Source organism: Musca autumnalis, unplaced genomic scaffold (assembly GCF_047663935.1).
Source record: "Musca autumnalis isolate F117 unplaced genomic scaffold, ASM4766393v1 scaffold_5, whole genome shotgun sequence".
Lineage (NCBI taxonomy): Eukaryota > Metazoa > Arthropoda > Insecta > Diptera > Muscidae > Musca > Musca autumnalis.
In genome coordinates, this window is record NW_027412088.1 from 172,116,817 (window position 1) to 172,142,378 (window position 25,562).

The following is a 25,562-nucleotide window of genomic DNA, read 5'->3' on the forward strand; positions in this document are numbered from 1 at the left end:
TCAGCGAAATCGGTCAACAAATGCGACCTGTACGTTGCGAACGGACGGACGGACGGACATGCATAAATCGATTCAGAAAGTGATTCTATGTATATCCCTAGAAGGAACTATGGGTCTATCTCGCTTCCTTTTGTATGTTACATACAAATGCACTAACACATAATACCCCTTACCACATAGTGGTGTAGGGTATAATAACCCGTAGACATTGCCAACAACTACCCGCCTCTTTTAGGTTTGACTCACACTCAGCAATTATTCTAAGTTGAGACATTTGGGCTGTTGGTAATTCTTCTCTAGACGGCCTGGCAATATACACAGACCGACTCAAAAATCTAATAATCGAAATATTCTAAAACTTTGTTGTGTTCCAACAAACGAATCAGCAGATCAACTAGCTCGGGTGGCTCTTACGACTATCGATTTACCTATTGGTGAATCTGAGTTTAGACACCCTAGGCATTTTTTGAGCTGCGGACTATTACTTACTTAGCTGGCCCATTACAGAACATATGTTCCATAGACCGAACTAAGAAAAGATCTCCAATTCTCTCTGTTAGTGCTTCGCTTTCTGGAATACCGCGCTTTGTCATCTCTTCGTCCACTTGTTTGCGCCATCTATTCTTTGGCCTGCCAATTCTGCGTGTACCGACATGTGGCCCGAATTTATACGCCTTTTTAGTGGGTTCATCATCTCTCATTCTTATTATATGGCCTGCCCAACGCACTCGGTGCATCTCGATAAGTTTAACTATGTTGATGTTATTGTATAGCAGATACAGCTCGTGCTTTATACCATGTCGATATTCATGGTCAGCGCAGATTGGCCCGTAGATCTTTCGAAGAATTTTTCTCTCAAACACGCCAAGCACTGCTTATCTTCTTGCGCAAGTACCCAGGCTTCGGAACCATACATCAGCACGGGTAGTATCAATGGTTTGTAAAGCGTTATTTTTGTTTGACGAGTTGTGGCTTTGTTTTTAAAGTGCCCACTTAAGCTAATGTAGCATCTGTTGGCCAATACAATCCATCTTTTTATTTCACAACTGAAGTCGTTTGTGGTGTTTACGGCGGTGCCGAGTTATACGAAGTCTTTTACCGCCTCAAAATTATAGGAACCAACTTCAACAGTTGGTCCGAGCTCACTGGACGCATTGCACGTCGACACCATCAACTTGGTCTTCTCGCCGTTTACCGCCAGACCCACTTTAGCAGATTCTCCTTCGACCTTCATAAAGGTATCGGTTACTTCCTTTACTGATCGTCTCATGATGTCTATATCATCAGCATGAGCAAGTAACATGTGGCTATTGGTGTAGATTGTGCCACTTCTTTTGACGTTTGCCTCTCGTATAACCTTTTCTAGCAGGATGTTGGAAAGATCACACGAAAGGCTGTCTCCTTGTCTGAAACCTCTTTTGGTACAAAACTCTTCGGAGAGGTTATTTCCTATTTTAACTGAAGATCTTGTGTCAGTTAGAGTCATTTTACAAAGCCGAATGAGCTTTGCAGACATGGCTTGGAATACCTTTGAACGTAGCGGGCTGTCGAAGGCTGCTTTATAATCGACAAAAAGGTGATAGGTGTCGATCTGCATCTCTTGGGTCTTCTCCAGGATTTGCCGCATTGTAAATATCTGGTCAATGGTGGACTTGCCAGGTCTAAAGCCGCATTGGTATGGTCCAATTATTTCGTTCACCATGGGCTTTAGTCGTTCGCACAATATCCCTGACACTATCTTGTAGGCCATAGGGAGAAGAATTATGCCCCTATAGTTGGAGCATAAAGTCTTATCTCCTTTCTTATGGACGGGACACAGGATACTCAGGTTGCAATCGTCGGGGACGCGTTCTTCCTGCTAGATGGAGTTGCCTCCGGTGTTAAACAGCTCGGCTAGTAGGCCATCGACTCCTGCTGCCTTATTATTCTTCCGCCGGTTTATTGCTGTCTTGGCCGGGGGGTATACATTCAATACCATCTCTTGGGATTGGATCTGTGGTATATTCGTCGACTTCGCTACTATTGGATACCAAAAGTTTGGAAAAATTATCTTTCCATATCCTTAGCACACTATCTGTATCGGTTATCAGATTACCTTGCTGGTCTCTACAGGAGGATGTACCAGTTCCAAAGCCACCAATTTGATGTTTCACTCTTTGGTAGAATTTTCGGACTTCATTCTGTCTCCTGTACATCTCGATGTGTTCACACTACCGCTTTTCCATCTCTCTCGTTTTCCTTCGGAGAAGACTTTTCTCTTCTCTCCTTTTCTCCCGATACCTCTCTCAGGCGCTACGCGTTGCTACCGATTGTAAAGCACTGACGACCAAGAAGAGGGCACACAAAATTGTGAATATTTGCATCTTTTGACAGTGTGTTAGTAAGGTTGTATGCACGCATGCTGCAAAACAAAAACAAATCAAAACATTTGCTCTCTTTTGTGTGCTCTTTCGTTGTGTTCGGGTCGTGTATGTGTGAATTCGTAACTTTAAAAATACCAAAGAACGGCATTGTTGTAAAGTAGCCCTATATGCCGCTTTTTTCTCTTCAATAGCAGCACGGCACTCCATGTCATATCATGGATTCCTTGGTGGAGGTCTCTGGTATCCAAGTATGGATTTTGCGGCTGTTTGCATGTAGTGGACAATATTTTGCCATTGTGTTGTTATGTTATCGGGACAAGGAGTGCTCTCATTAAGCAAATGGGCTAGTTGAGTGGAATATGCTGTGGCTATCTGTTGTGATTGCAGCTTACCGATGTCCAACTTCCGTGTTGTGTCTGTTCGCACTTTGTTTGCTACGTTTAGTCTGGTACATACTTTTGCTGCAACAATGTAGCGGTCTGAGTCTATGTTTGCTCCTCGGAACGAACGCACATCCAACACGCTCGATGAATATCTTCCATCTATCACAACGTGATCAATTTGATTTATTGTTTTCTGATCTGGAGACAGCCAGGTGCCCGTATGAATATCGAGATGCTTAAAACTGGTACTGCTAGCTACCATGTTTTTTGCAGCTGCAAAGTCTATCAGCCTCATGCCATTGTCAGATGTTTCACTGTGGAGACTGAATTTCCCGACTGTTGGGCCAAAGATATTCTCGTTTCCAATTTTGGCATTAAAATCTCCTAGTATAATTTTAATGTCATGGGCAGGGCAACGGCAATAAGTTTCTTCTAAGCGCTCATAAAATATATCTTTGGTCTGTTCGTCCTTATCCTCAGTGGGAGCATGAGCGCAAATAAAGCTGATGTTAAAGAATTTTGCTTTTAATCGAATTGCTGCGAGTCTTTCATTCACCGGTGTGAAGCTGGAGACCAGGTGTTTTAACCTCCGACCAACTACAAATCCGCAACCAAACTCATGCTTTGTGTCATTGCAGCTATAATACAGTGCGTCACCTTTAGGTGTTGTTGTGACGCATTTCACATTCCATCGTTTTTCCTGTATGGCAGTAATGTCGGCCTTGTACTTTTGTACATCTCCCAATGCGTAAACTGCGCCTTCTCTGTAAAGAGTGCTAACATTTCAGGTGCAGATTGGCAGATCATGGACCTTAAAACGTTTGTGGGGGTCGTCAACTTTAGAGGGATTTGCTTTTCTTTTCTTTTGTTTTTTTTTTTTTTATAGTAGGCTGCTTTTTCTAGGGGAGGGTTACGAACCCTGCGCCCAACCCAAGTTTTTAACGTTCTTATGGGTGAACGCGCGGCAAATTTTAGCTTACTACCTTTAACGGGGTTTAAAGCAGTTCTCCTGGTGACGCCACGTTGAGGTCAGTGTCCACTTGAGATGAAAGAGGGACCAAGATAAATCCTGGGCTTTGCCATGTTAAAGCCGGTCAGTATTATTATGAAATATAGACTAGGGCACGAAAAAATAATGTCGACACGATTCTCTGTCTAGAAATGTGGCTGCATCGATGGGTTGTAACCCTAAAGATACTGGAGTTAGTTGAGTTGGTTTGGCAGGGCAGTTGTTAAGGGCATATACCGCATGTTGGGCAGAAGTCTTGCACGGTGATAGATGGGCGATATGCTCCGAGGACCGAATTCATGCTATAACTTTTTATGGCATCTGCTACTGGATCTGTTAAGATTCTCTTTTGGAAAATTGTCCACTTTTTTACTCTTTAAATCAATGAATTGAAGATCCCTTAAGACATGCCCATTTGGGGAAGTCATATCTATCATACGGCGGTGATTTGGACGACTCTGGCGGCCATTGTGATGCTGTATTGGAAGAATCTTCGTTTCCTCATGCAAATGGTTCACTGACGACATGAGGAGGCGCCTTGTTGCCGTTCTCAGGGCTCTGTTCTGACTGGTTTTTCAATTGTGTTCCATTGCGTTGCACTTAAGTTCGCGGCACCGCGTGGATTACCACGGAAGGCATTTAACGTTACATTTGGTCAATAATGTGGTTTGTCTGCCCTTTAACTGCTGCCGGTTACGAACTTGAGGACTTTGTTCCTACATTTCAGTTTATGGCAGATAGCTGTGGCATGGGTAATTGGTAGATATTTGCAAATTCCACTAATGGAAAAAGGTAGTAAGATCGTTCAAATAGGAGTTCAGTCTGTAACAAATGACATTAGAGAAGGTACCAGCCACCAGTGTCGTAAAATCATCAGCAAACTTTACAATCTCAATGTCGTCTACAGAGGGTGGAATACTCGGAAGGTAGAGATTAAACAGTCTAGGTGGCCTCAAGACTGACCAATCACTACCAACAGAAAAAAAGTGGAGATAAGGTATTCTAAAGTTAGGAGATGACCCAATCAGAACCAACATGCAATGAGTAAGCTAGGGTATTCATAATGGGCCCTAGGCCCATATGCTGTTAGGTACATGGACTTAAAACTAATCTTTAGGAGAGTAAATGTTCCTGCGGTTCTTTTTCTGTACAGTAGTCAGCCTGGGAAAGGAATTGACGTTAGCGTATATGCACAGTAAATGGCCGTAATGACAACTGTTGTACAGTACATGTTCTAAATCACAAGACAGAAGTTGAGATCGGGTATTCTTAAATCAATAGATGGCTCCTAGGCCAACATACAGTTTAGGGATGGACTTAAACTCATATTCAGGACATTACATTGTCTCTGGGATATTTTTTGTACAGCAGTAAGCCTCAAGGAGACATTGATGTTAGAGTCTATGCACTGCAAATGACAGTAATGATGATTGCCGTACAGTACATGGTCCAAACCACAAGGCAAAAGTTGAGATAGGGTATTCTTAAGTTAGTTGATGGCTCTTAGGTCCACATGCTGGTATGTGGATGGCCTTAGAACTCGTCTACTGGACAGTAAATTTTCTCGTTTTGTTCTGTAGTCGGCATCAGGGAGGCATTGTTTTTAGATTCTATGCACTGTAGGTTGTCGTAATAATGACTGCTGTACAGAATATGACCGAGGCCGACAGTTGCACAGTAGAGGACCACATGACCCCAAGTCTCATTGTAGGCGATTCAAAGTGTCATCTACGGTAAAATAGGTGCCATCAAGTCTCTTCCTCTGTAAAGTTGGTGACTTGAGAGCCAATTTTCTGTACAGTACCACAGATGTCTTTAAGTCTTTTCTCCTCTGCAGCCTTAGTAACATTTGCATATAAAGAAAGAAGGCCTCTAGGACTACCTTCGGTACAGCATATGGGCTTTAGATCGCTTTGCGCCCCCAATTTTACCCTAGAAGGCCTTGAGGCTCACATTCACTACAGTAAATCGTTCCTAGGCTAATCTACTGTACAGTTTATGGTCTCAAGACTTATCTCCTGGTCCTGGATGGCTCCTGGATACATTTGAACCTTGGATCTATCTACTCCACCACATATTAAGCTTGGGTTATATCTACTCTACTGTAGATGAACCTTGGGTCCACTTACACCACTGAAGATGAACCTTGGGTCCATCTACCCATCAACAGTGGAGACCTTGGACCCATCTATTTCACTGTGTAAGATCCCTTCGTACCTCTTCTCCACTGTAGGTGAACCTTGGGTCTCTCTACTCCACTATAGATTAAGCTTGGTTCCATCTACTCCATTGTAGTTGAAACTTGGGTCAATGTACTCAACTGTAGATGATTCCTGGATCCATCTACCCTACTATACCCATCTACTCCACTGTAGATGAAACTTGGGTCAAACTATCCCACTGTAGATGAACCTTGGGTCCATCTACTTCACTGTAGATGATTCCTGGATCCATCTACCCTACTATAGATCATCCTTAGGCCCATCTACTCCCCTGCAGATTAACCTTGGTTCCATCTATACCACTGTAAATGAACCTTGGGTCCATCTACTCCACTATAGATCAAGCTTGGGTCCATCCACTCCACTGTAGATGAAATTTGAGTCCATCTACTCCACTGTAGATGAACCTTGGGTCCATTTACTCCACTGTAGATTAACCTTGGGTCCATCTACATGGGTGTAGATATAACTTGGGTGCATCTACTCTACTGTAGATGAACCTTGAATCCATCTACACCACTGTAGATGATTCCCGGATCTATCTACCCTACTATACACGATCCTAAGGCCCATCTACTCCGCTGTAGATGATTCTTGCGCCGATCTTCTCCACTGTAGATTAACCTTGGGTCCATCTACTCTACTGTAGATAAAACCAGTGTCCATCTTCCCCACTGTAGATGAATCCTGAATCCATCTGCTCTTGAACCTTGGGTCCATCTACGCCACTGTAGGTTACCATGGGTCCCTCTACTCCACTGTAGTTGAATATTGGGTCCATCTACTTGACTGTAAATGAGCCTTAGGTCCATCTATTTCACTGTGGAAGATCCTTGGATCCGTCTACTCCACTGTAGATGAACCTTGGGTCCATCTATTTCACTGTAGATGAACGTTGGTTCCATCTACTTTTTGTTCCATAATTCCAATTACGACTGGCTTCCATTCATATAATTGATTATTTATCGTTTCAAACTTGACCGGAGAGTAGTCCACTCAAATGCTTTTGATTTAACCGAGCGCCACCAACACTGTCCTATCGCACGACTTGTTTTGATAGAGTCCTCGACTAATATGCTTCTGTTTACAAAAGACTTCAAGAGGTTTTCTTTTGTCTACCTGTTGCGGTCATCTGTAGATCGATATAGACATTTTTAGGTCTTTTGTAGAATAAAGAGGGTATCTTGAGGTCTTCTGTAGGCAGAAAAAGACATCTTCAGGTCTTCCATAGACAGAATAAAACCTCTTGAGGTCTTCTATAGACAGAAGACGAATTCCTGAGATGTTCTACAGAAGAATACCTCTTGAAGCCTTTAATAGACAGAAGATGCCCTATTGATGTATTCTGTAAACAGATGAAGACCTCTTGAATTCTTTTTTAGACAAAATAAGGCATCTTGAGGTCTTCTGTAGAAAACAGGGGACATCTTGTGGTATTCTATACAGAACAGAAGATTTCTGAAGACATTAGAAGATATTCTATAGACAGAAGAAGACCTCTTGAAATCTTCAATAGACAATAAAATATCTTTTATAGACCTCTTGAGGTCTTCAATAGAAAGAGAAGACCTTGACCTGACCTATTTAGGTCTCCTATAGACAACAGAAGACATCTTGAGGTCTTCTATATACAACATAGGATCTCTTGTACCCCTCTTGGGGTACTCCACGGACAACAGAAGACTTTTTTGTTTTGTTTTTGGGACCACTGTACTAATTATGACGTTTTGGAAGCAAAATATTCAAAAAGCTAATATCGGTTTCGCTTGAAAATACCATGCGTAACGTAAACAAACCTGCCTGAGGTCCTGCCTTCCTTCTTCCCAGGGTTCGAGAGTGACTTAACCGCTGTTCGAAATTCATTTATTCCGTCTGCAATGTTGCAGCTCTTCAAATGAGCCACTTTTTTCGACCAACCTAGTAAATTGCAGTGTCAGCTCCAAAACTCTGGGATTGGATCGACGAAGCTTATGACGCTCATTTGCTAATGCCTCCACACCTTCTGAGAAATTTTCGAGTGGTTCCAGCTGCGAGTTTGTCCGGGAACGTCCTTTGTCTGAAGCGTTGATTGGCGAACTCTCTGAAACTAGGTTATTTGGCTGTAGGCCTATTCTGTAACTTTTATCGATTGAAAATCTGTTAAAATTTCTTTTGTTTTTGTATCAACTACAAAACATACAAATGAATTGTGGTAAAATAAACAATGAGTAAAGTTGTTAAAAAGTTACAGAATAGGCCTACTGAAAAAGCGGCGTTCAGACGTGATGAGGTAGGGCAGTCTACTGATATAGACAATTATAAGCAGATGGTTTGACTCAATAAAAAGGACTGGTTGCCAGGCGTCATTTGTCAGATCATGTGACACGATGCTTTTGTCAGGCAAACTGTGACGTATTCTCTGCTAATTGTGGTAGGGCCATTCTGATTGACCGTGCAAAACGTAGAGCTATCAATCTGTTCAGTCAGCGCTATAACCCTGGTCTGGTCGTTTCGGAAAACCGAATGTCACAACTCATTATACAATCCATGTTCGAGTCATTAGAGCCGCGCTCAAGCGAGATAGGCCTGTATTAAACAGACTGGTGCAACAGCACAGCTAGTCCCCACCTTCATTTCGGGTGCGATCCTTCCTCAGTACGTTGTAACCATTACAACGCTGTAAACTACAATTGTTGTTAGCTTGGTTTTCAGCACCGTCGCACAGTGGTTCAAGAATCGATTTTCCTGGCCAAAACCCCATTTTTTTGTCGTCACCGATTGCTAATTTCTATATGGGATACGATAGCAAACGTATTGTACGTAGGGAAACCAAAAAAATAGGCCAAAATATTCGAAAGTATGAGCGTGGCGTGCTCCTAAAGACGAAAGTTTTCGCAATTTTGGAAAATACGTCATTTTTTCACATTTATGGAGAAAGAAAAAGCTATTTCTTGGAAACTATAAGAGATATTGTGTTCATTGTTTTTTTATTAGGTATGTATGATTGTTGTCTTTAAGAACCGTTTCAATAAATTACTGTAGCGTTTACCCAAAGTGAGCCATTTTATTTTTCCACAGATACTAAATTTTAGTGAAATTCCAATTGTAGTGGACTAGAACTTTTAGGGAACAGCTTGGAACACAGTTCCGTTTTCACAGAATGTTCCCGATAGTGCCCGCTTTCAGCCCATCTATACTTTTGTACCCGTCCCATTCCGCCCGTTTAACACGTTTTGAATTTTTTTTGAAATTACATGGGTAAAAATTTGTGTTTTTTCCATATCTTTTCCCATATAAATGAAGACCTTCAATTGTCAGAAATATCGAGAACACAGTTGGATACAAAGATACACTTTCCTTTATATTTTCGACTTCCCATTTCATGGTTGTTTATTAAATTTGGTCATTGTTCACTAATGGTGTTTCCGCAATGACTTTGTCATTTTTCAAATCAGAATATTTCTCCTTATTCCCTCAATCCTTGTTAATACTGTTCCTGTTTTCCTTTCTATTTACCACGTATAGAAGGCAAGGTTCGAAAGCTATTTTTAGACCACCCTAATTTTAATGATTCAATTTTATTACCAAACTATTTGTTAATGTCATGTTTGGACCTCTCCTATCCCAATTTCGTTCGTTTATGTCTCACTAAAAGAAGAAAAAAAAAACGAAAACGAAACAATTTAATGGTCTTATTACGGTACAATTAAATTCCTTACTTGGTTTATTGCATGTCATGAACAAACAATGAGAGTATAAGAGTTTGTGTGTGTATGTGTGGGTTTATTTGTATGCCTTTAGGGGTGCAGTGGGTGTGACACAGGTGCTTAAGCCGTCGCCGCCACCATAAAAGTAGCTCCCAAATATGGGTCATCACCAAACAAACGAAAAACCAAACAATTGCATTTTTATTTGTTATTTTGGCTAGTGGACATTGGTCAGACAGAACACACATTCAAATTCCCGAATATAAAATTTATAGTTTTGAGAATAAGTATTTTGAACGCCCAAATGAAACATGACGATGATTAATGTGTCGGCTTTATAGCTTAAAGAAGTTTTGTGGTAAACTTCAGGGAGTCTGTAGAGTATCTGAAATTTCACAGGGAAATCTGGAAGGACCCAATACAGCATTAAACAAAGTGATGATTTGATCATGGATGTTCTGTATGACAAGTTTTTTTGGTTTTTGACCATCAAAAAGATTTAACCTGTATAAAAACTGCAATTTAAGATTGATTTCGAAGATAGGAAATATCGTCCCACAATTTCGAGTACCTATCCCACAAAAGATCAACATTTTTCGCTAAAATTATGCAAAGGATAACACTCGAAAGGAGTAGACGAATTGATCCAAAACTCGCACATTGTTATACCTATTGCGAAGTAATAGTTTCTGTGAAGCAAGTCCATACTTCTTGAGATAATGGAACGAACAAAAGCTCTATAAAACCCCCTCTCTATGCAATGATAGGCACGCTGAAGGCGCGGGGTGGTCGTACGATGCACCGTTCTGGTTTGAAAGGAGTTTTTTTTTTTTTTTTTTTAAAAAGACAATAAAGGGCTTCTCTTAAAAGAGCAGTAGGTTTTTTAAGGAGTAGCTGTAGAATGGTAAGAATTGGGGTCCACAATTGCGGTCTTACTACGCACCTTTCTGGTTTGGAATGAGGTCTTTGGTTTGGTTTTAGGACGCGCAGCTACCGTTGTTGGCAGCTACTTCACTCGGAGACCTTGAGGTCCATTGTGATCATCCTTAAAGAAACTGTGTGTTGTGGTTGGACTATATGTGATGATGATAGATGCTGGACTATTGCGGATTTGTTGTGAAGTTGAGTGTGTAGGTGATGCTGTGATGATGGATGTGAGTTTATAGGTTGTTGCTGAGGTTGTGATGGTGGATGTAAGTTTATAATCAAGTTGTTGTGTGTGGTGACTGGTTTATACTGCAGTGATGTGCGGTGGTTCGTCTATTATAGAGATATTCATGTATTGTTGTTGAGGTTGCAATGATGATAGACGCCAGGTGACGGTTTATAGTAAAGATGAAACGGTGATTGGTAAGCATCAGATTTGTTGATGTAGAGTGGTTTTGGTGGGTTTGATGTAATGATGATGGATCAAGTATCACATTCAGGGCGGCTTGAGGTGTACTTCTAATGGCATCAGAGATTAACAGAGATGCGGCTCTTTGAACACTAGATAATTTGGACAGAAGTGCACTGTTCCCGAGTGCATGCCACTAGACAAGCCCACCATAGGTAAGAATTGGGAGAACCACGGTATCATACAACCAGTCTATGATCTTTGGTTTGAGACCACAACTTTTACCAATGGCGTTCTTACAGGAATAGAGTGCCATAGAACCCCTCTTAAACCTCTCCTCAGTATTCCTTTTCCAATTTAAGCGTTGGTCCAGGATAACACCGAGGTATTTGGCTTCCGATGAGAGTTTTAGGGCAACACCGTCCAGCTCTGGTAGCGGGAAATCGGGAATTTGGCGCTTCTTCGTGTAGAGTACGAGCTCAGTCTTCGTTGGATTCACACCAAGTCCATTGGTGCGAGCCCAGCGAGATAGCTGCACTAAAGCACGCAGCATAAAGTCTGATATGGTCGACAAGAATTTGCCGCTTATGAGGATAACAACATCGTCAGCAGAGGCTACCACCTTCGTCCTTAGTCCTGTTCGTCATCTAAGTTTGTTGGTGTGAGAAAGTTCTCATCTATCTTGGATAGGAGGACCCTACACTGTCTATTTAGACTCTCATTTATAATGTCTAAAGTAGGGCTGTCGACCTTACCCCTGGTTGGGGTACCACGCGAAGTGGAGGGGGAGATTAAATGAGAGTTGTCCGTGTCCATGTTCCTAATCGTCAACGAGAGAGAGGTACTTGCGCTTGTGGAAGTGAAGACTGAGGGTGCCAAGGCATCCACACCAACATCAGTCGGGGTTTTTTGTTTTTTAGAGAGTTTTTGTTCTTTGGGTTTTTTTAAAAGTTCTGTTATCCATGAGCTATATAGTTTAAGGGAAGGATGGGAGGTCAAGCGTGGCCTCCTTACCACGGTAAGGGCATTGACAGAAGAACAGGTTCGTTACTCGTTGATTCGCCCAGGTGTCAACGAGGCTCCGTTCGAATACAGTTTTATGTACCCCACTGCAAACCTACAGTTTTAGGTACCCCACTGCAAACCTTACGCATAACACGATAGGCACGAGTATTACGCATAACACCCCGGTGTTGGGGGATCTCTGATGGGTAGGAGATCACTACCTGGATAACCTTTGGTCAGCCGCACTTTCTCGCACTCAAAAAAGTCAAGTAAAACGGAGCTCTGCTAGTCCGTTTAAGATGCCATGTCGAGTACCGAAAGATTGCAACCGAAGCCCCTGTATCGCGTCAAGATTGTTACCCCTGAGGTCTTTTCAAATAGATAAGAAAAAATTTCTCTTAGAAGAGTAGTAGGTTTTCTCAAGTATTAGTTTTAGATCTTAAGATAGAAAACTTGGTAGGCCTTCTCATAGAAAATCCGAAGGCTTTCTCATTGAAGTTCAGTAAGACTTCTCATAGAAGAGCATCAGTTCCTCTTTTAGAAGACAACTAGGTCTTTTTAGGGAAGATTAATACGTCTTCATAAAGAACACTGCAGTTCTTCTAATAGACCAGTAGGCTTTCTAAGAGAAGACCAGTGCATCTTCTAATAGACAATCGCACGGTAACGGGTTCTTTCGCACCGGATTGACCCGGAACAACACAAAAGCATCGTTCCGGCCAGCGGCTGCCACCTCAGTGTACATATGTTTGTATTTGTTTCGTTTTTTCTGTGTTGGGTGCAGTATATCCCGGAATGCCTGCTCCGAATTCCTTTGGTCCGTGCCGGGACGGAGGAAAACCCAGGACAAATATATCTGTGCTTAGTTTGTCACACCCGCATCTTCACCCACATCCAACCTTCGGTGAGATGCAATAGATGTCAGGAGTGGGTGCATCTAAGGGGTTGCTCTGGACTTGCCCACGTGAGGGACTACGACAGGGACTATGTTGCTGCATGCTGCGTGAACATAGTCCCCAGTGAGTCGTCGTCGGATTACGAAACTCCCTCGTCGTCTTACTACGAAACTCCCCCGCAGTCCCCTCGACAACAACGGCACAAGCAGCCTTTAACACCAGCCGTTGTTGTCCCAATCACTGAGAATGCATCCTTTTTGCAATTTATTTGCAATAGACTCCGAGGTAAGATCGAGGAAATAGCAGATTTCATGAGTCGGAAGAACATTAGGTCGCTGCGGTGCATGAAACCAAGCTCAACAACAACTGTAGCTTAAAACATTGTGATGGTTACAATGTGCTAAGGAAAGATCGCACCAGAAGTGGAGGTGGGGAATTAGCTTTCATATTGCACCAGTCTGTCCAATGCAGACCTATCTCGCTTGAGCCTGTCTCTAATGACCCGTACATGGAATGCATGGGGGTAGCAGTCAGGTATGGAACTGCCGAGATAGAGTTGCTGACCGTATACATCCCGCCGAGAAATAGCTGTATCTCAGATTACGTGCCTAACATTAGTCCGCTTTTGGAAGGCCATAGTCGTCTGTTCCCGGGGGACTTTAATTCGCATCATGAGATGTGGCATTCGGCCCTCGGAAACGACCAGAGAGCTATAGCGATGACTGAGCAGATTGACAGCTCTACGTTTTGCACGGTCAATGATAGGTAGGGGCGCTACCAGAATTAGAGGTGAGTGTCACAGCTCGCCAGACGTAACCATCGTGTCACCTGGTCTGACAAATGACGATACCTGGCAACCCGTCATTTCCCTTGGATCAGACCATCTCCCCATAATTGTCTCCATTAGCAGACCACCCGATTTCATTACCTCTGAACGCCGCACATTCGTCAATCGTAAGAAAGCTGATTGGCCGAGTTTCAGAGAGTTCACCAATCACCGCTTCAGAGAACTGCCCAATCCTTCTGATGTTCGGGTAGCGGAAAGGACGTTCGGAGACATCATCACTGCTGCAGCCGCTCGCCATATCCCTGCTGGTCGAATACCCGAAGTAAGACCAAACTTCCCAGCAGGTGCGACGGGATTAGCAAATGAGCTTGATGAGCTTTGCCGAGCCAACCCCAATGACCCCAGAGTCAGGGAGCTGACACTGGAAGTTAACAGGCTGGTCGGCGAGCATAAGCGGAACAAGTGGTTAAATCATCTGAAGACTTGCAACATTGGAGCCGGTATAGGTGAATTGTGGGCAACGGTTAAGTCACTCTCGAACCCTGGAAGAAGGGAAGATAGGACCTCAGGCACGTTGGGCGACGTTACGTTGACTGACCCGAAGAGGTGTGCAAGTTACTTCAATCGACTGTTTGTCGAGCACCCCAAGAGTGACAGGGCGAAGAGAAGAGTGTTACGTCGCATTAGATCTCTTCCTGCCGAGGATAAACCACCACAGTTTACAATGGATAATGTTGCGAATGCCATCAGAAACGCTAAATCATCCAAAGCGTTGGGCCCTGATGGAATTTCCATGGTAATGTTGAAACAGCTGGATGAGCCGGGAGTGGAGTATCTCACTAAAGTTCTCAACCTGTCGCTAGCCACCCTTATTATTCCCGAAGTCTGGAAAATTGGGAGGGTGGTCCCGCTACTGAAGCCAGGCAAGGATGCCAGCAAAAGTGAATCGTACAGGCCGATTTCGCTTTTGTAGCGAAGACCCTTGAGGGCTTAGTCCTGTAGCGAAGACCCTTGAGGGCTTAGTCCTCCCCAGCATTAGAAATAGCTATCAAGTTGCCGATCATCAGAATGGATTCCGTAAGCAGCACAGCACGAAACTGCTCTGCACGCCATTACCACACATATTTGTTAAGGACTCAACCAGAGACGGCCGTGCGATAGAACAGTGATGATGGCGCTTGACTTATCAAAAGCCTTTGATACTGTCAAGCACACCACGCTGTTCGAGGACATCGAGCAGACAACCCTCCGGCCAAGTCTGAAACGTTGTATAATCAACTATATGTGTGGTCGCCAGTCGTATGTGGAATTCAGGAACAAGAAATCCAAGCCCCGTAGAGTGAAACAGGGAGTTCCCCAAGGAGGGGTGATATCTCCGGAACTGTTTAACCTCTACCTTTCCTGTATTCCGCCCCCTCCAGACGGCATTGAGATCGTAACGTATGCGGATGATTGTACGATCCTGGCGTCAGGTACCTACGCTGATGACATTTGTGAGAGACTGAACTCCTATTTAACCGATCTTAACACCTTTTTAAACGCGAGGAATATGCAGATTTCCGCCACAAAATCAACAGCCACTCTGTTCACCACATGGACAGCGCAGTTTGGAGAAGAGTTGAATATCAGGGTCGATGGTAGCAGAATTCCGACCACAAACTGCCCCAAAATTTTAGGGGTCACATTCGACAATACTTTCACGTCGTTCGCGCACGCCACAGCTATCTGCGACAAACTGAAGAGTAGGAACAAGGTCTTCAAATCCCTAGCCGGCAGCACTTGGGGTGCAGATAAAGAAACCTTGTTGACCACGTATAAAGCGATAGGTCGGTCTGTGGTAAGCTATGCGGCGCCAATATGGTCCCGAGATTATGTGATACGAATTGGAAAAAGATTCAGATATCCGCCACTAAATCGACGGCCACTCTGTTCACCACATGGACGGCGCAGTATAGAAGAGAGTTGAATATCAGGGTCGATGGTAGCGGAATTCCGACGACAAACTGCCCCAAAATTCTAGGGGTCACATTCGACACCACTTTCACGTCGTCCGCGCATGCCGCAGCTATCTGCGATAAACAAGGTCCACAAGTCCCTAGCCAGCAGCACTTGGGGTGCAGATAAAGAAACCTTGTTGACCACGTATAAAGCGATAGGTCGGTCTGTGGTAAGCTATGCGGCGCCAGTTTGGTCCCCGAATTTATGTGACACGCAGTGGGATAAGATTCAAATTTGTCAGAACGCCGCCCTGACAACAGCAACAGGGTGTCTCCTCAAATCTTCAGTGGACCATCTACATGGGGAGGCAAAGATTCTTCCAGTAAAACAACACAATGAGATGCTTTCGTTGCAGTACCTGCTTGGATGTTACCGTGTGAGCCATCCCAATCACCATCTAATGGGTAGGCCCGGCACATACAGGCAGATCAGGAAGGATATCCATGCTCTAGAGGGAGAGGTCCAACGATACAGGAGAGAAACCCTAGATCATCAAGCGTATCGAGCAGGTTTAAATAGTATTCACACGGATGCAGTTGCCAAGGCCTTAAGCAGTTATAGTGTGAATAAAGTCCTCGAAATACATCCCCCATATATTGTAGCTGAGGAGCGTCAGCTGCCACGACAAACTAGAGTAGTTTTGGCTCAACTACGCTCTGGATATTGCAGTCGCCTAAATTCTTATTGGGCGGAAATCGACCGCGCCGTGCAAGACATCTGCCCAGTATTTGGCATGGGCCCGCACGACACAAAACACCTTTTCAACTGCCCAGCCAAGCCTACTCATCTGACTCTAGTGGATCTGTGGTTACATCCCATCGAAGTAGCCAACTTCCTGGAACTGGAGATAGACCCAGAGCCAGATTGAACAGGAGAGCGAACATACGAGTACAAACATAATAATAAAACACTGTTACAACAACAACAACCTGTGTATGAATTGTGCTCTGAGTCCACAACAGTTCCTAATGAAGTTCCTGCAGGAGTAGATTGCATGAAATTTTTCTTTGTCCGTTCCTCAGTATTCTTTTTCATATTCATCGATTGACCTAGATTGTACGAGGTATTTAGCTTCCGGAGAAAGTTCCAATGCAACTCCGGCCAAAACTGATACTCAATTCTGTTGCTATGTCAAATGAAAACAAAACAAGTAAAAAAGTATCAGTCGGCTTTGCCGACAGAGATATACCCTCAGCCTGTGTATATTGAAACATTTTTTTCCAAATACGTATGTATTTAGGGTGTTTTAAAAATTTTGGGCGTTTGAACTGACAAAAATGTTGATTAGGATTAAAGATCAAAAGTTTTGCGGAGAAGATACTAAAAAGAATGGATCTCCAGCCACTACATATGGTACTATAGGGGTTTTTTACAACTTCAGGGATGTTTGCACAAGAAGTATGGACTTGCCCCTGAAACAACTTTTACCATCGCAATTGAGGCAGCGAATGCAAGTTGCTTCAACAAAAATCAAAGTGATTCGAAAGCAGGTCTTAAAGTGAACATGTATCCGAAATTTTGTGTGGGAGGTACCGGATGGAGTGGACAAATATAGTCCATATTAGAACCTGATCTATATCTGGTAGATATATTAGGATGTGTAAAGTATGGACCTATTCGGGCACTCTCTTCAAGAGTTATCGTACGCACAATTTTTCCGAACATTTTTGAACTTTTGTGGGAGAGGTACCTGAAGGAGTGGACCGATATGGCTTATCTTCGAACTTAAACTATGTTTGGACAAAATATTACTAAGGCCAAACTTTGGACCGAATCGGCAGACCTGTTCGAGAGTTATTTTGCCCTCTAACCTCCTCACACGGTGTCATAGGGGATTTTTTGAAACTTTCAGGCTATTTTCTCAGGAAGTATGGACTTGCCCCTGATGAAACTTATACCATCGTATGGAGGGCAGTGAATACAAGTTGCTAAAGCAAAAATCAAAGCTATTCGAGAGATGTTCCTAAACTGAACTTTTCCAAATTTTTGTGTGGGAGGTACCCGACGGAGTGGACCGATTGAATCCATATTAAAACCCGATCTAAGTCTGGTACACGCTCCACGATGGGCAAAGTATGGACCAAATCGGTTACACCCTTCAAGAGTTATCGTGCGTACAAATTTTCCGAACATTTTCGAACTTTTGTGGGGGAGGTACCGGAAGGAGTGGACCGATATAGCTCATCTTCGAACTTAAACTAAGTTTGCGCAAAATATTACGAAAGCCAAAATTTGAACCGAATCGGTTCATCCGTTCGTGCGCTCCAGCCAGACAGACGGACGGACATTGCTCAATCGACTCCAAATTGTCTGAAACACATTTCGTCCAAACATACTTGGGTCTAAAACCATTATTTCGATGAGGCACATTTTGCCCGTATGAAAGTGTATATACCCTCGTTAGCATAAATGCTGAGGGTATAAAAATTATAAAGAAAATATTTGTCATTTCAAATTTTCATAGAACGAGAATCCAGCCCCTGGTAGCTCGAAGTCAGAAATTTGGTGAACAGTACAAGTTCTGTCTCCCCCAATTTGACTCCAAGGTTATTTATTGTCAGTGGTCCTGCTTCACAGTTGTACCAGAGCACCTTGCATACGATAAGCCAGGGTTGGTTTCGGATTCTTTGGGTTTTTATACCCACAGCATTTATGCTAACGAGAGTGTATACACTTTCATACGGGCAAAATGTGCCTCATCGAAATAATGGTTTTAGACCCCAAGTATGTTTGGTCGAAATCCGTTTCAGACAATTTAGAATTGATTTAGACATGACAGTCCGTCTGTCTGTCTGGCTGGCTGGAGCGCACGATAATTTTCGAACGGATCAACCGATTTGGTCCAAAATTTGGCTTTCGTAATATTTTGTCCAAACTTAGTTTGTGTTCGAAGATGGCTTATATCCGTCCACTGCTTCCGGTACCTCCCCCACAAAAGTTCGAAAATGTTCGGAAAATTTATGCGAACGATAACTCTTGAAGGAGGTTACCGGTTTGGTCTATACTTAGCACATCGTAAAATGTCTACCGGACTTCGTAATATTTTGTCCAAACTTAGTTTGTGTTCGAAGATGTGTTATATCCGTCTACTGCTTCCGGTACTTCCCCCACAAAAGTTCGCTCGGAAAATTTGTGCGAACGATAACTCTTTAAAGAGCTAACGGATTTGGTCCATACTTAGCACACCGTGAAATGTCTACCGGACTTTGATGAGGTTTCAATATGGACTCAATCGGTCCAACGCTTCGGGTACTTCCCACACAACATTTCGGAATAATTCGGGTACTTCCCACACAACATTTCGGAAAAATTCGGTTTAGGACCTGCTCTCGAATCGCGTTGATTTTTGTTGCAGCATTCACTGTCCCCTATACGACGGTACAAGTTTCATCAGGGGCAAGTCCATACTTCCTGAGAAAATAGCCTGAAAGGTGTAAACAAAATGCCCCTATGACACCGTGTGAGGAGGTTGGAGGGCAAAATAACTCTCGAACAGGTCTGCCGATTCGGTCCAAAGTTTGGCCTTGGTAATATTTTGTCCAAACATAGTTTAAGTTCGAAGATAAGCCATATCGGTCCTGTCCATACTTTACACATGGTTAGGTCAGGTTTAAGGATGCGCAGCCATCTAGTGGTATAGGTGACTGCTCCACTTTGAGACCGTTGGTCCATTGTGTTCATCCTGTGTGGGCTATTGCTGATGACTTAGAGTGTTGATGTAGTTTATGAGATAAGGATGATAGGGTAGAGGTGATGAGATGATGATGAGTGTAGTAGAGTAGAGAGTTGATGGTACATCACAGATAGGATGTAGATGTAGAGAGTGATGCCAATGTATAGATGAGAGTGTTCTGAAAGAGTGAAAAGAGTCTGATTACTATTGGTTTTTATGGACATTTGCCAAGCCATGCTAAATGTTTGGCAAAGTTGAATAGGACGATGGGATCTATGTTAGACAGGAAGGTCAGAGTGTCTATCTCATATCTACCTAGTGATCGGTATCTCCTTGTTTACAACAAGGGGCACCTACAAAGCAGATATTTGACAGTCTCTATCTCCTCCGCATCTTCACATAGTCTGCAGTAGTCAATGCCACTGTCGTCCCATTTTGTAGTTAGAGATCTCACTCTGCAGTGACCTGTTATAAGTCCCATCGCGATTTTCATCCCTAACTTATCAACTGAGGGGAGGGAAGCCGTTCTTCGACGGGAAACCACTGGCCAGATTGCCTTGGATACCAGCAACCAGGTTCCAATAGCCATCTTTGATGTGCTCTCTCATTGAAGATCTCCCGAAGTTTGACAATGTAGTGTCACATCGGTGGCCGAACGGTTTCATCATCGATAAGTCGATAGACCTGGAGCCACCTCGAGTCAGTTCATCTGCTACCTCGTTTCCCATAATGTTGCTGTGACCCGGAACCCAACATTGCTTTACGATATGGTGTATATCCTGCAGAAGAGCTTTCCTACAATCAAGAATAGCTCTTGAATTTATGGTCCATGACTTGAGAGCCATGACTTTATACATACTAATATATCTACCAGGTAAAGATCAGGTTCGAATATGGACTATATTTGGTCCACCTCCCACACAATATATCGGATAAGTTCACTTTGATTTTTGTTGAAGCAGCTTTCATTCGTTGCCTCAATTACGACGGTAAAAGTTTTTTCTCGACCAAGTCCATACTTCTTGAGAAAACAGCCCGAAGATGTAAGAACCTCTATGGCACCATATGTGGTGGATGAAGAGCACGATAATTCTCGAACTGATCAACCGATTTGGGCCAAATTTTGGACTTCGTCATATTTTGTCCAAACTCAGTTTCAGTTCGAATATTGGCAATACCGGTCCACAACTTCCGGTACTACCCCCCCCAATATTTTTAAAAATTTCACTAAAATGGTATGCACGATATCTCTTGAATGGGTCCAAACTCCTAATATTTTGTCCAAATTTAGTTTAACTTCTAAAATGGCCCATATCAGTCCTCTCCGTAGGGTACCCCGCCCCCCACAAAAGTTCAAGATTTGTGTCTAGATGCAGTTTAGGGGCTGTTCGAAGATCCTTTGGAAATGTATACTGATGCTGTTCGTTGTGGTCCTGTTTTAGAGCGATATTATGTTTTTCGTGGACAAGTCCATGCTTCCTGGCATATTGGTGCAAAAGTTATACGATGACCCACTGAAATGACTAGTAGGCGCGATATCTATCGAAGAGATATGACTCCCACAATAAGATCCAGTTCCATAATGGACCAAATCGGTTCATTCCTAATGTAAATTAGGTCGTACTACCTGTTTAAAGGACTTCCGATTTTTTCAACAATGGGTATGTTCCAGAACCTGCAAGAAGCTACTATTTTTTACTACGATAACATTTTTCCTTTATGTTAGCGGAAAAATAGTAAAAATTAGTGGATTCTTGCAGTTCTGAAACAGACCAAATTTTCTTTTTTAATTTTCAAATTTTATCGAAAATTATTTTGAAAAAAAAATTAATTCCAATTCTGTCAATTGATATTTAATTTAATTTTTGTTATTTTGTCTCTATTTTCAGTAATTCGGCATTGAAAGGCTTTACAACATCGCTTCGCTTTGCACAAAACAACAACAACAATTACAATAAACCACAAAAATAATTTAAAATAAGAAGAAAGAGTTTGGAAGACTTGAAAACCCCCAAAAAATATCGAAACTAACGCCAATATCAAAAAAAATCCAACAAACCCAGAAGAGAGCAGCAGGCGACCAGCAACAACATTGACCACAACAAATAAAAAAAACCAATAAACCGCACTGGTACTCTTCTGTCCACATCAATAATCCATTGCGTCAAAGGAGGCCTTAAAAAGAAACCAACTAAAGCAAACTGACAAACGAAACGAAGATATTCGGAAGAGGTTAAAGAAGTGTCGTCAGTTGTTGGTACGTACATACGGTCGTTCTAGTCCGCATTGGCTTAAGCCGCGTTAATGTCGCCTGCCTAGTCATAGTCGGCCGTCGTCGTAGTCGCCGTCGCCTTTATTACTCATTGCGGTCAACGTCGTCATTGTTATCGGATATCGGGAATTGGAACGCAAATCGTATCGAACATAGTATCGAATTTGATTTGGTTTTCAAATGTTGTTGTCTGCTGGTAGCCACTGCAAACCGTAGCCGAATGCGAATCCAAATTACATGCAAAATAAATGGGTACAATGAGGCCAAATAAATACGATGTAAGTAGAGAATTGAAGAAAAGCTAAACGTTATTTTTTTGTGTAAAATTAAACAACAACAAAAACACTGAATTTCTAAGTTCATCTAACACACCAACACAACAGAAACAGAAGAAACTAAAGTGAAAAGAAACTTTTTTTCGTCTACTATACACACACCCACTTTTGTGTCTTTTGTAGGGGGTCAAGGAAGGAAAACATAAGACACACACACATACATAAATCATTTAGTGTGTGTGTGACTGTGTGCAGCTTTGTAGGTCGACCCCTTAATGTCTATAGGAATCGTAACATTTTGGCGTCAGTGTGTGTGTGTCTTTTTTTCTTACTTCTTCCTCTGCCGTTGTCCTGTCTGCTTTCCTATGACAAAATCACCACATGAGGTATTTAAACGTAACGAAGCTTACAAGCAGCTCAACAAAAAGGAAATGGCTAAGCCACAATAAGGCGAAAAAAAACCTCCTAACAACAAACAACAACCAAATATGTAACTAAAAGAAACAACAAATAACACTAAAAACGGATATGAAATTTTGCCTTTTTTCTCTTGGCAACAAACACACATTCTCACTGCTCATACCCATTCATACCCTCACCCTGAGCAGATCTCTTCACTTGAATCAGTGCTTAGTGCAATAAAAACTGAACAACTCAATCATCATTCCAATGTGTCGTCCTAAATGCCGTAATCGTCGTTTTTGCTTTTCAATCTTTTTTTTTTGTCGTTATGCCATTCAGTCCAAGTTTCTTTTTTCCAACGTTTCATTCACAAAAAAGACTATTTTCTCGTCTCAGTGTTTCCAGACTGTCTGTCGTCTACGAAAATTCTTTTTTAGCAGGTTTTTGTCTTGGTTTTTCTGTTGGTTTTTCTTGAGACGAATTTTGATGGAGCTAAAAATAGATAATGGTTGGGAATATTAAGAAAACATTTTGTATTCAATTTAGTGAACTGAAGCGTAGAAAAAATATTTGGAAATAAATGGTGAATCTTCAACGTTATTTGTATCATCAACAAGACCACATTGTGGGTAAGGTGTCCTGGTTTTTGAGGGGGCAATATAAATTCAGTTGTGTAATAAGTAGGTGGATAAGGGATATGCTCATAGAAGACTGATGGGTCTCTTCTAAGTATTTTCGTAAAAGACTAAACTTTTTTTTGGTAAAATACAAAGATTTTTAAAAGAAAATCAAAAGTTTTCTCGTATAGTAGTTCATCCTATAGAAGATCATTTTATTTTCTCTAAGGTCCGGGTAAATACACAAAAGGTCCATGAAAACAAGACAAAACCGATTAGTTGTCAATGAGAGCCGTACCTAAAATTTTCTGACCAACATTTCTGTAGATCATTTCGAAGCAGAAAAACGTCAGCTTGTGGTACTTTTATAGCGGCTCTTAAAATAAAGGACGAAAAGGACATGGAAGGAAGCAAGTTAGAAGATCGAAGTGCTCTACGAAAAAAATCCACATTCGATTTGACTGAAAACATGTCATCTCATAAATAAGCTAAAACAACAGTTATCAAAGATATAAAGCTTATTTCAGATGCCTTACAGGGTCTTCAGCAGTAACTTCATCACGCCATAACTCGGAAGTTCGACTCACGGCGGATCTGTCCTTCGGTATTCTTAGTATACTCACCAAGGGCTTTCATCCCCAACAGGAATTATCTCTGCCCCTAAACTTCGGTTCACAGTGTTATTAGACCGCTTTAGGTTAAAGATAGGGGACATAGACGATAATAAATCCTAACCAGCATTAATGGCTGAACAAATCCGACAAATTCAGTAAGAAAACAGAAAGGTTGACAAAACCTTTTGATAAATTTAAAATCCTCAATGAATAATTCGGTTTGACAATGGACCCGAAGAAATGAAGTAGAAAACTACTTATTTTTGAATTGGAAAGCTTAAAGTCCAAGTCTGCTAGTTGTTTATAATGAATACCATTTCACAAGGTCTTCTCTATATAGAAGATTTTCTAACAGAAGAATTTACATAAAAATGGGGTCCTTCCGAAGAGGTTTTCTTTATATAACATTGATACGAGTTTTTATACCCTTCACCACTATGTGGAAAGGGTATTATAAGTTTGTTTTGGGATAAATTCATGTAACACCGCGAAATATTCGTCGGAGACCCCCAATGTGGTATACCAATCTTCATATTTCGACGAGATGAAGCGATTTTGAGATGTGTGTCCGTCCGTCTGTACGTCCGTCTGTCCATTATAAATTGTAATCAAACTCCAGTCCGCAATTATGGACCGATCGTCACGAAATTTTGTATGGAGGTCGGCTTTAGACCAGAATATATCCCTATTTTTATTGGAGATGATCGTGAAATATTTAGCGGGTGAAATGGACCAAAAACATACTATTTATCCAATTTTGTAGCGGCTCTGTAGGTCGCAATAATAGCCCGATCGACTTGAAATAAGGTAAGCGTATATGACAAAGAAGAAGCTTGCAATTTGAGATGGCGATCAGATAATATTTAGGGGTTTAAATGGACCATAACTTATGAAATTTGTGAAAATTTTTAATATACAGCTTATATCTTTAATCCTGGAAGAGACATTCAGGACAGGTAAGATATACCTGGACGACGATCTTTTGACCTTTACATTGATGTCAATTATGTTGATGTACGTGATCACATAACAGAGGTACAGCCTAATATATCCAGTTTTTTGTTGGTAGTGTAATCATAAGCAAGCTGGAGGTAGCAATTATAGCTCAATAGTCACGAAATTTTGCACGAGGTAAGAGTTTAGGTCGAAGAAGATGCTTAAAATTGTTAATGATGATCTGATATTATTTAGCGGGTGACATTGACCATTACTATTGTATGAAAAATATCCAAATTTTATTTTTGGTCCACAATTAAATTCCTGTAGCGCGATTCTCTAATTCATATTTTGAGTTACTGACAATTGTCGGTAAAATTAAAATGTTTATAATTCCGGTAATTAACGATGTTTTTCGGTAAGTTAGCGACGAATAAAAAGTAGTCGTAAAATTCTACCGATAGCAAGAGAGTTGTCAACTTGTATTTGAACTTTTCATTCAGAATTTTGCGTTTTAATTCCACCGATTTTTGTCGGCATAGTAGCCTACATGTGGAAAAATAACTACTGACCTTTCCCCTGATGCAAATTGTAATAATGTGTCTGCTAGATAACGGACCTACTGCCTAATATATAATGGGTTTTGTTTCTTCTTCTTTAGTTGCCTATTCGTCATACGAATTTTAGCGATCAATACAATTACAATAAAAATTCGATTTTAAATAAAACAAGTAAAAAAGTATCAGTCGGCTTTGCCGACAGAGGTATACCCTCAGCATGTGTGTATTGAAACAATTTTTTCCCAAAATACGTATGTATTTAGGGGGTTTTAAAATTTTTGGGCGTTTGAACCGACAAAAATGTTGATTAGGATTAAAGATCAAAAGTTTTGCGGAGGAGATACTAAATGGAATGGATTAACATTGACCGTTATGGAAGTGGATCTCCAGCCACAACATATGGTGCCATAGGGGTTTTTTACACCCTTCGGGCTGTTTGCTCAAGAAGTATGGACTTGCCCCTGAAAAAACTTTTAATATCGTAATTGAGGCAGCGAATGCAAGTTGCTTCAACAAAAATCAAAGTTA

General features: G+C 41.8%; 1 protein-coding gene across 3 annotated transcripts in view; it reads left to right on the forward strand.

Annotated features, from left to right (window-relative positions):
• The window catches only part of ths (thisbe), a 337,478-nt gene that overhangs the window by 21,443 nt on the left and 290,473 nt on the right, over window positions 1-25,562 (forward strand). For all 3 annotated transcript variants that reach the window (XM_073988389.1, XM_073988390.1, XM_073988391.1), the window contains exon 3: window positions 21,248-21,908. In XM_073988389.1, the coding sequence (XP_073844490.1) occupies window positions 21,907-21,908 (2 nt within the window). In that variant the 5' untranslated portion in view covers window positions 21,248-21,906. The remainder of the gene's footprint in view (window positions 1-21,247; window positions 21,909-25,562) is intronic.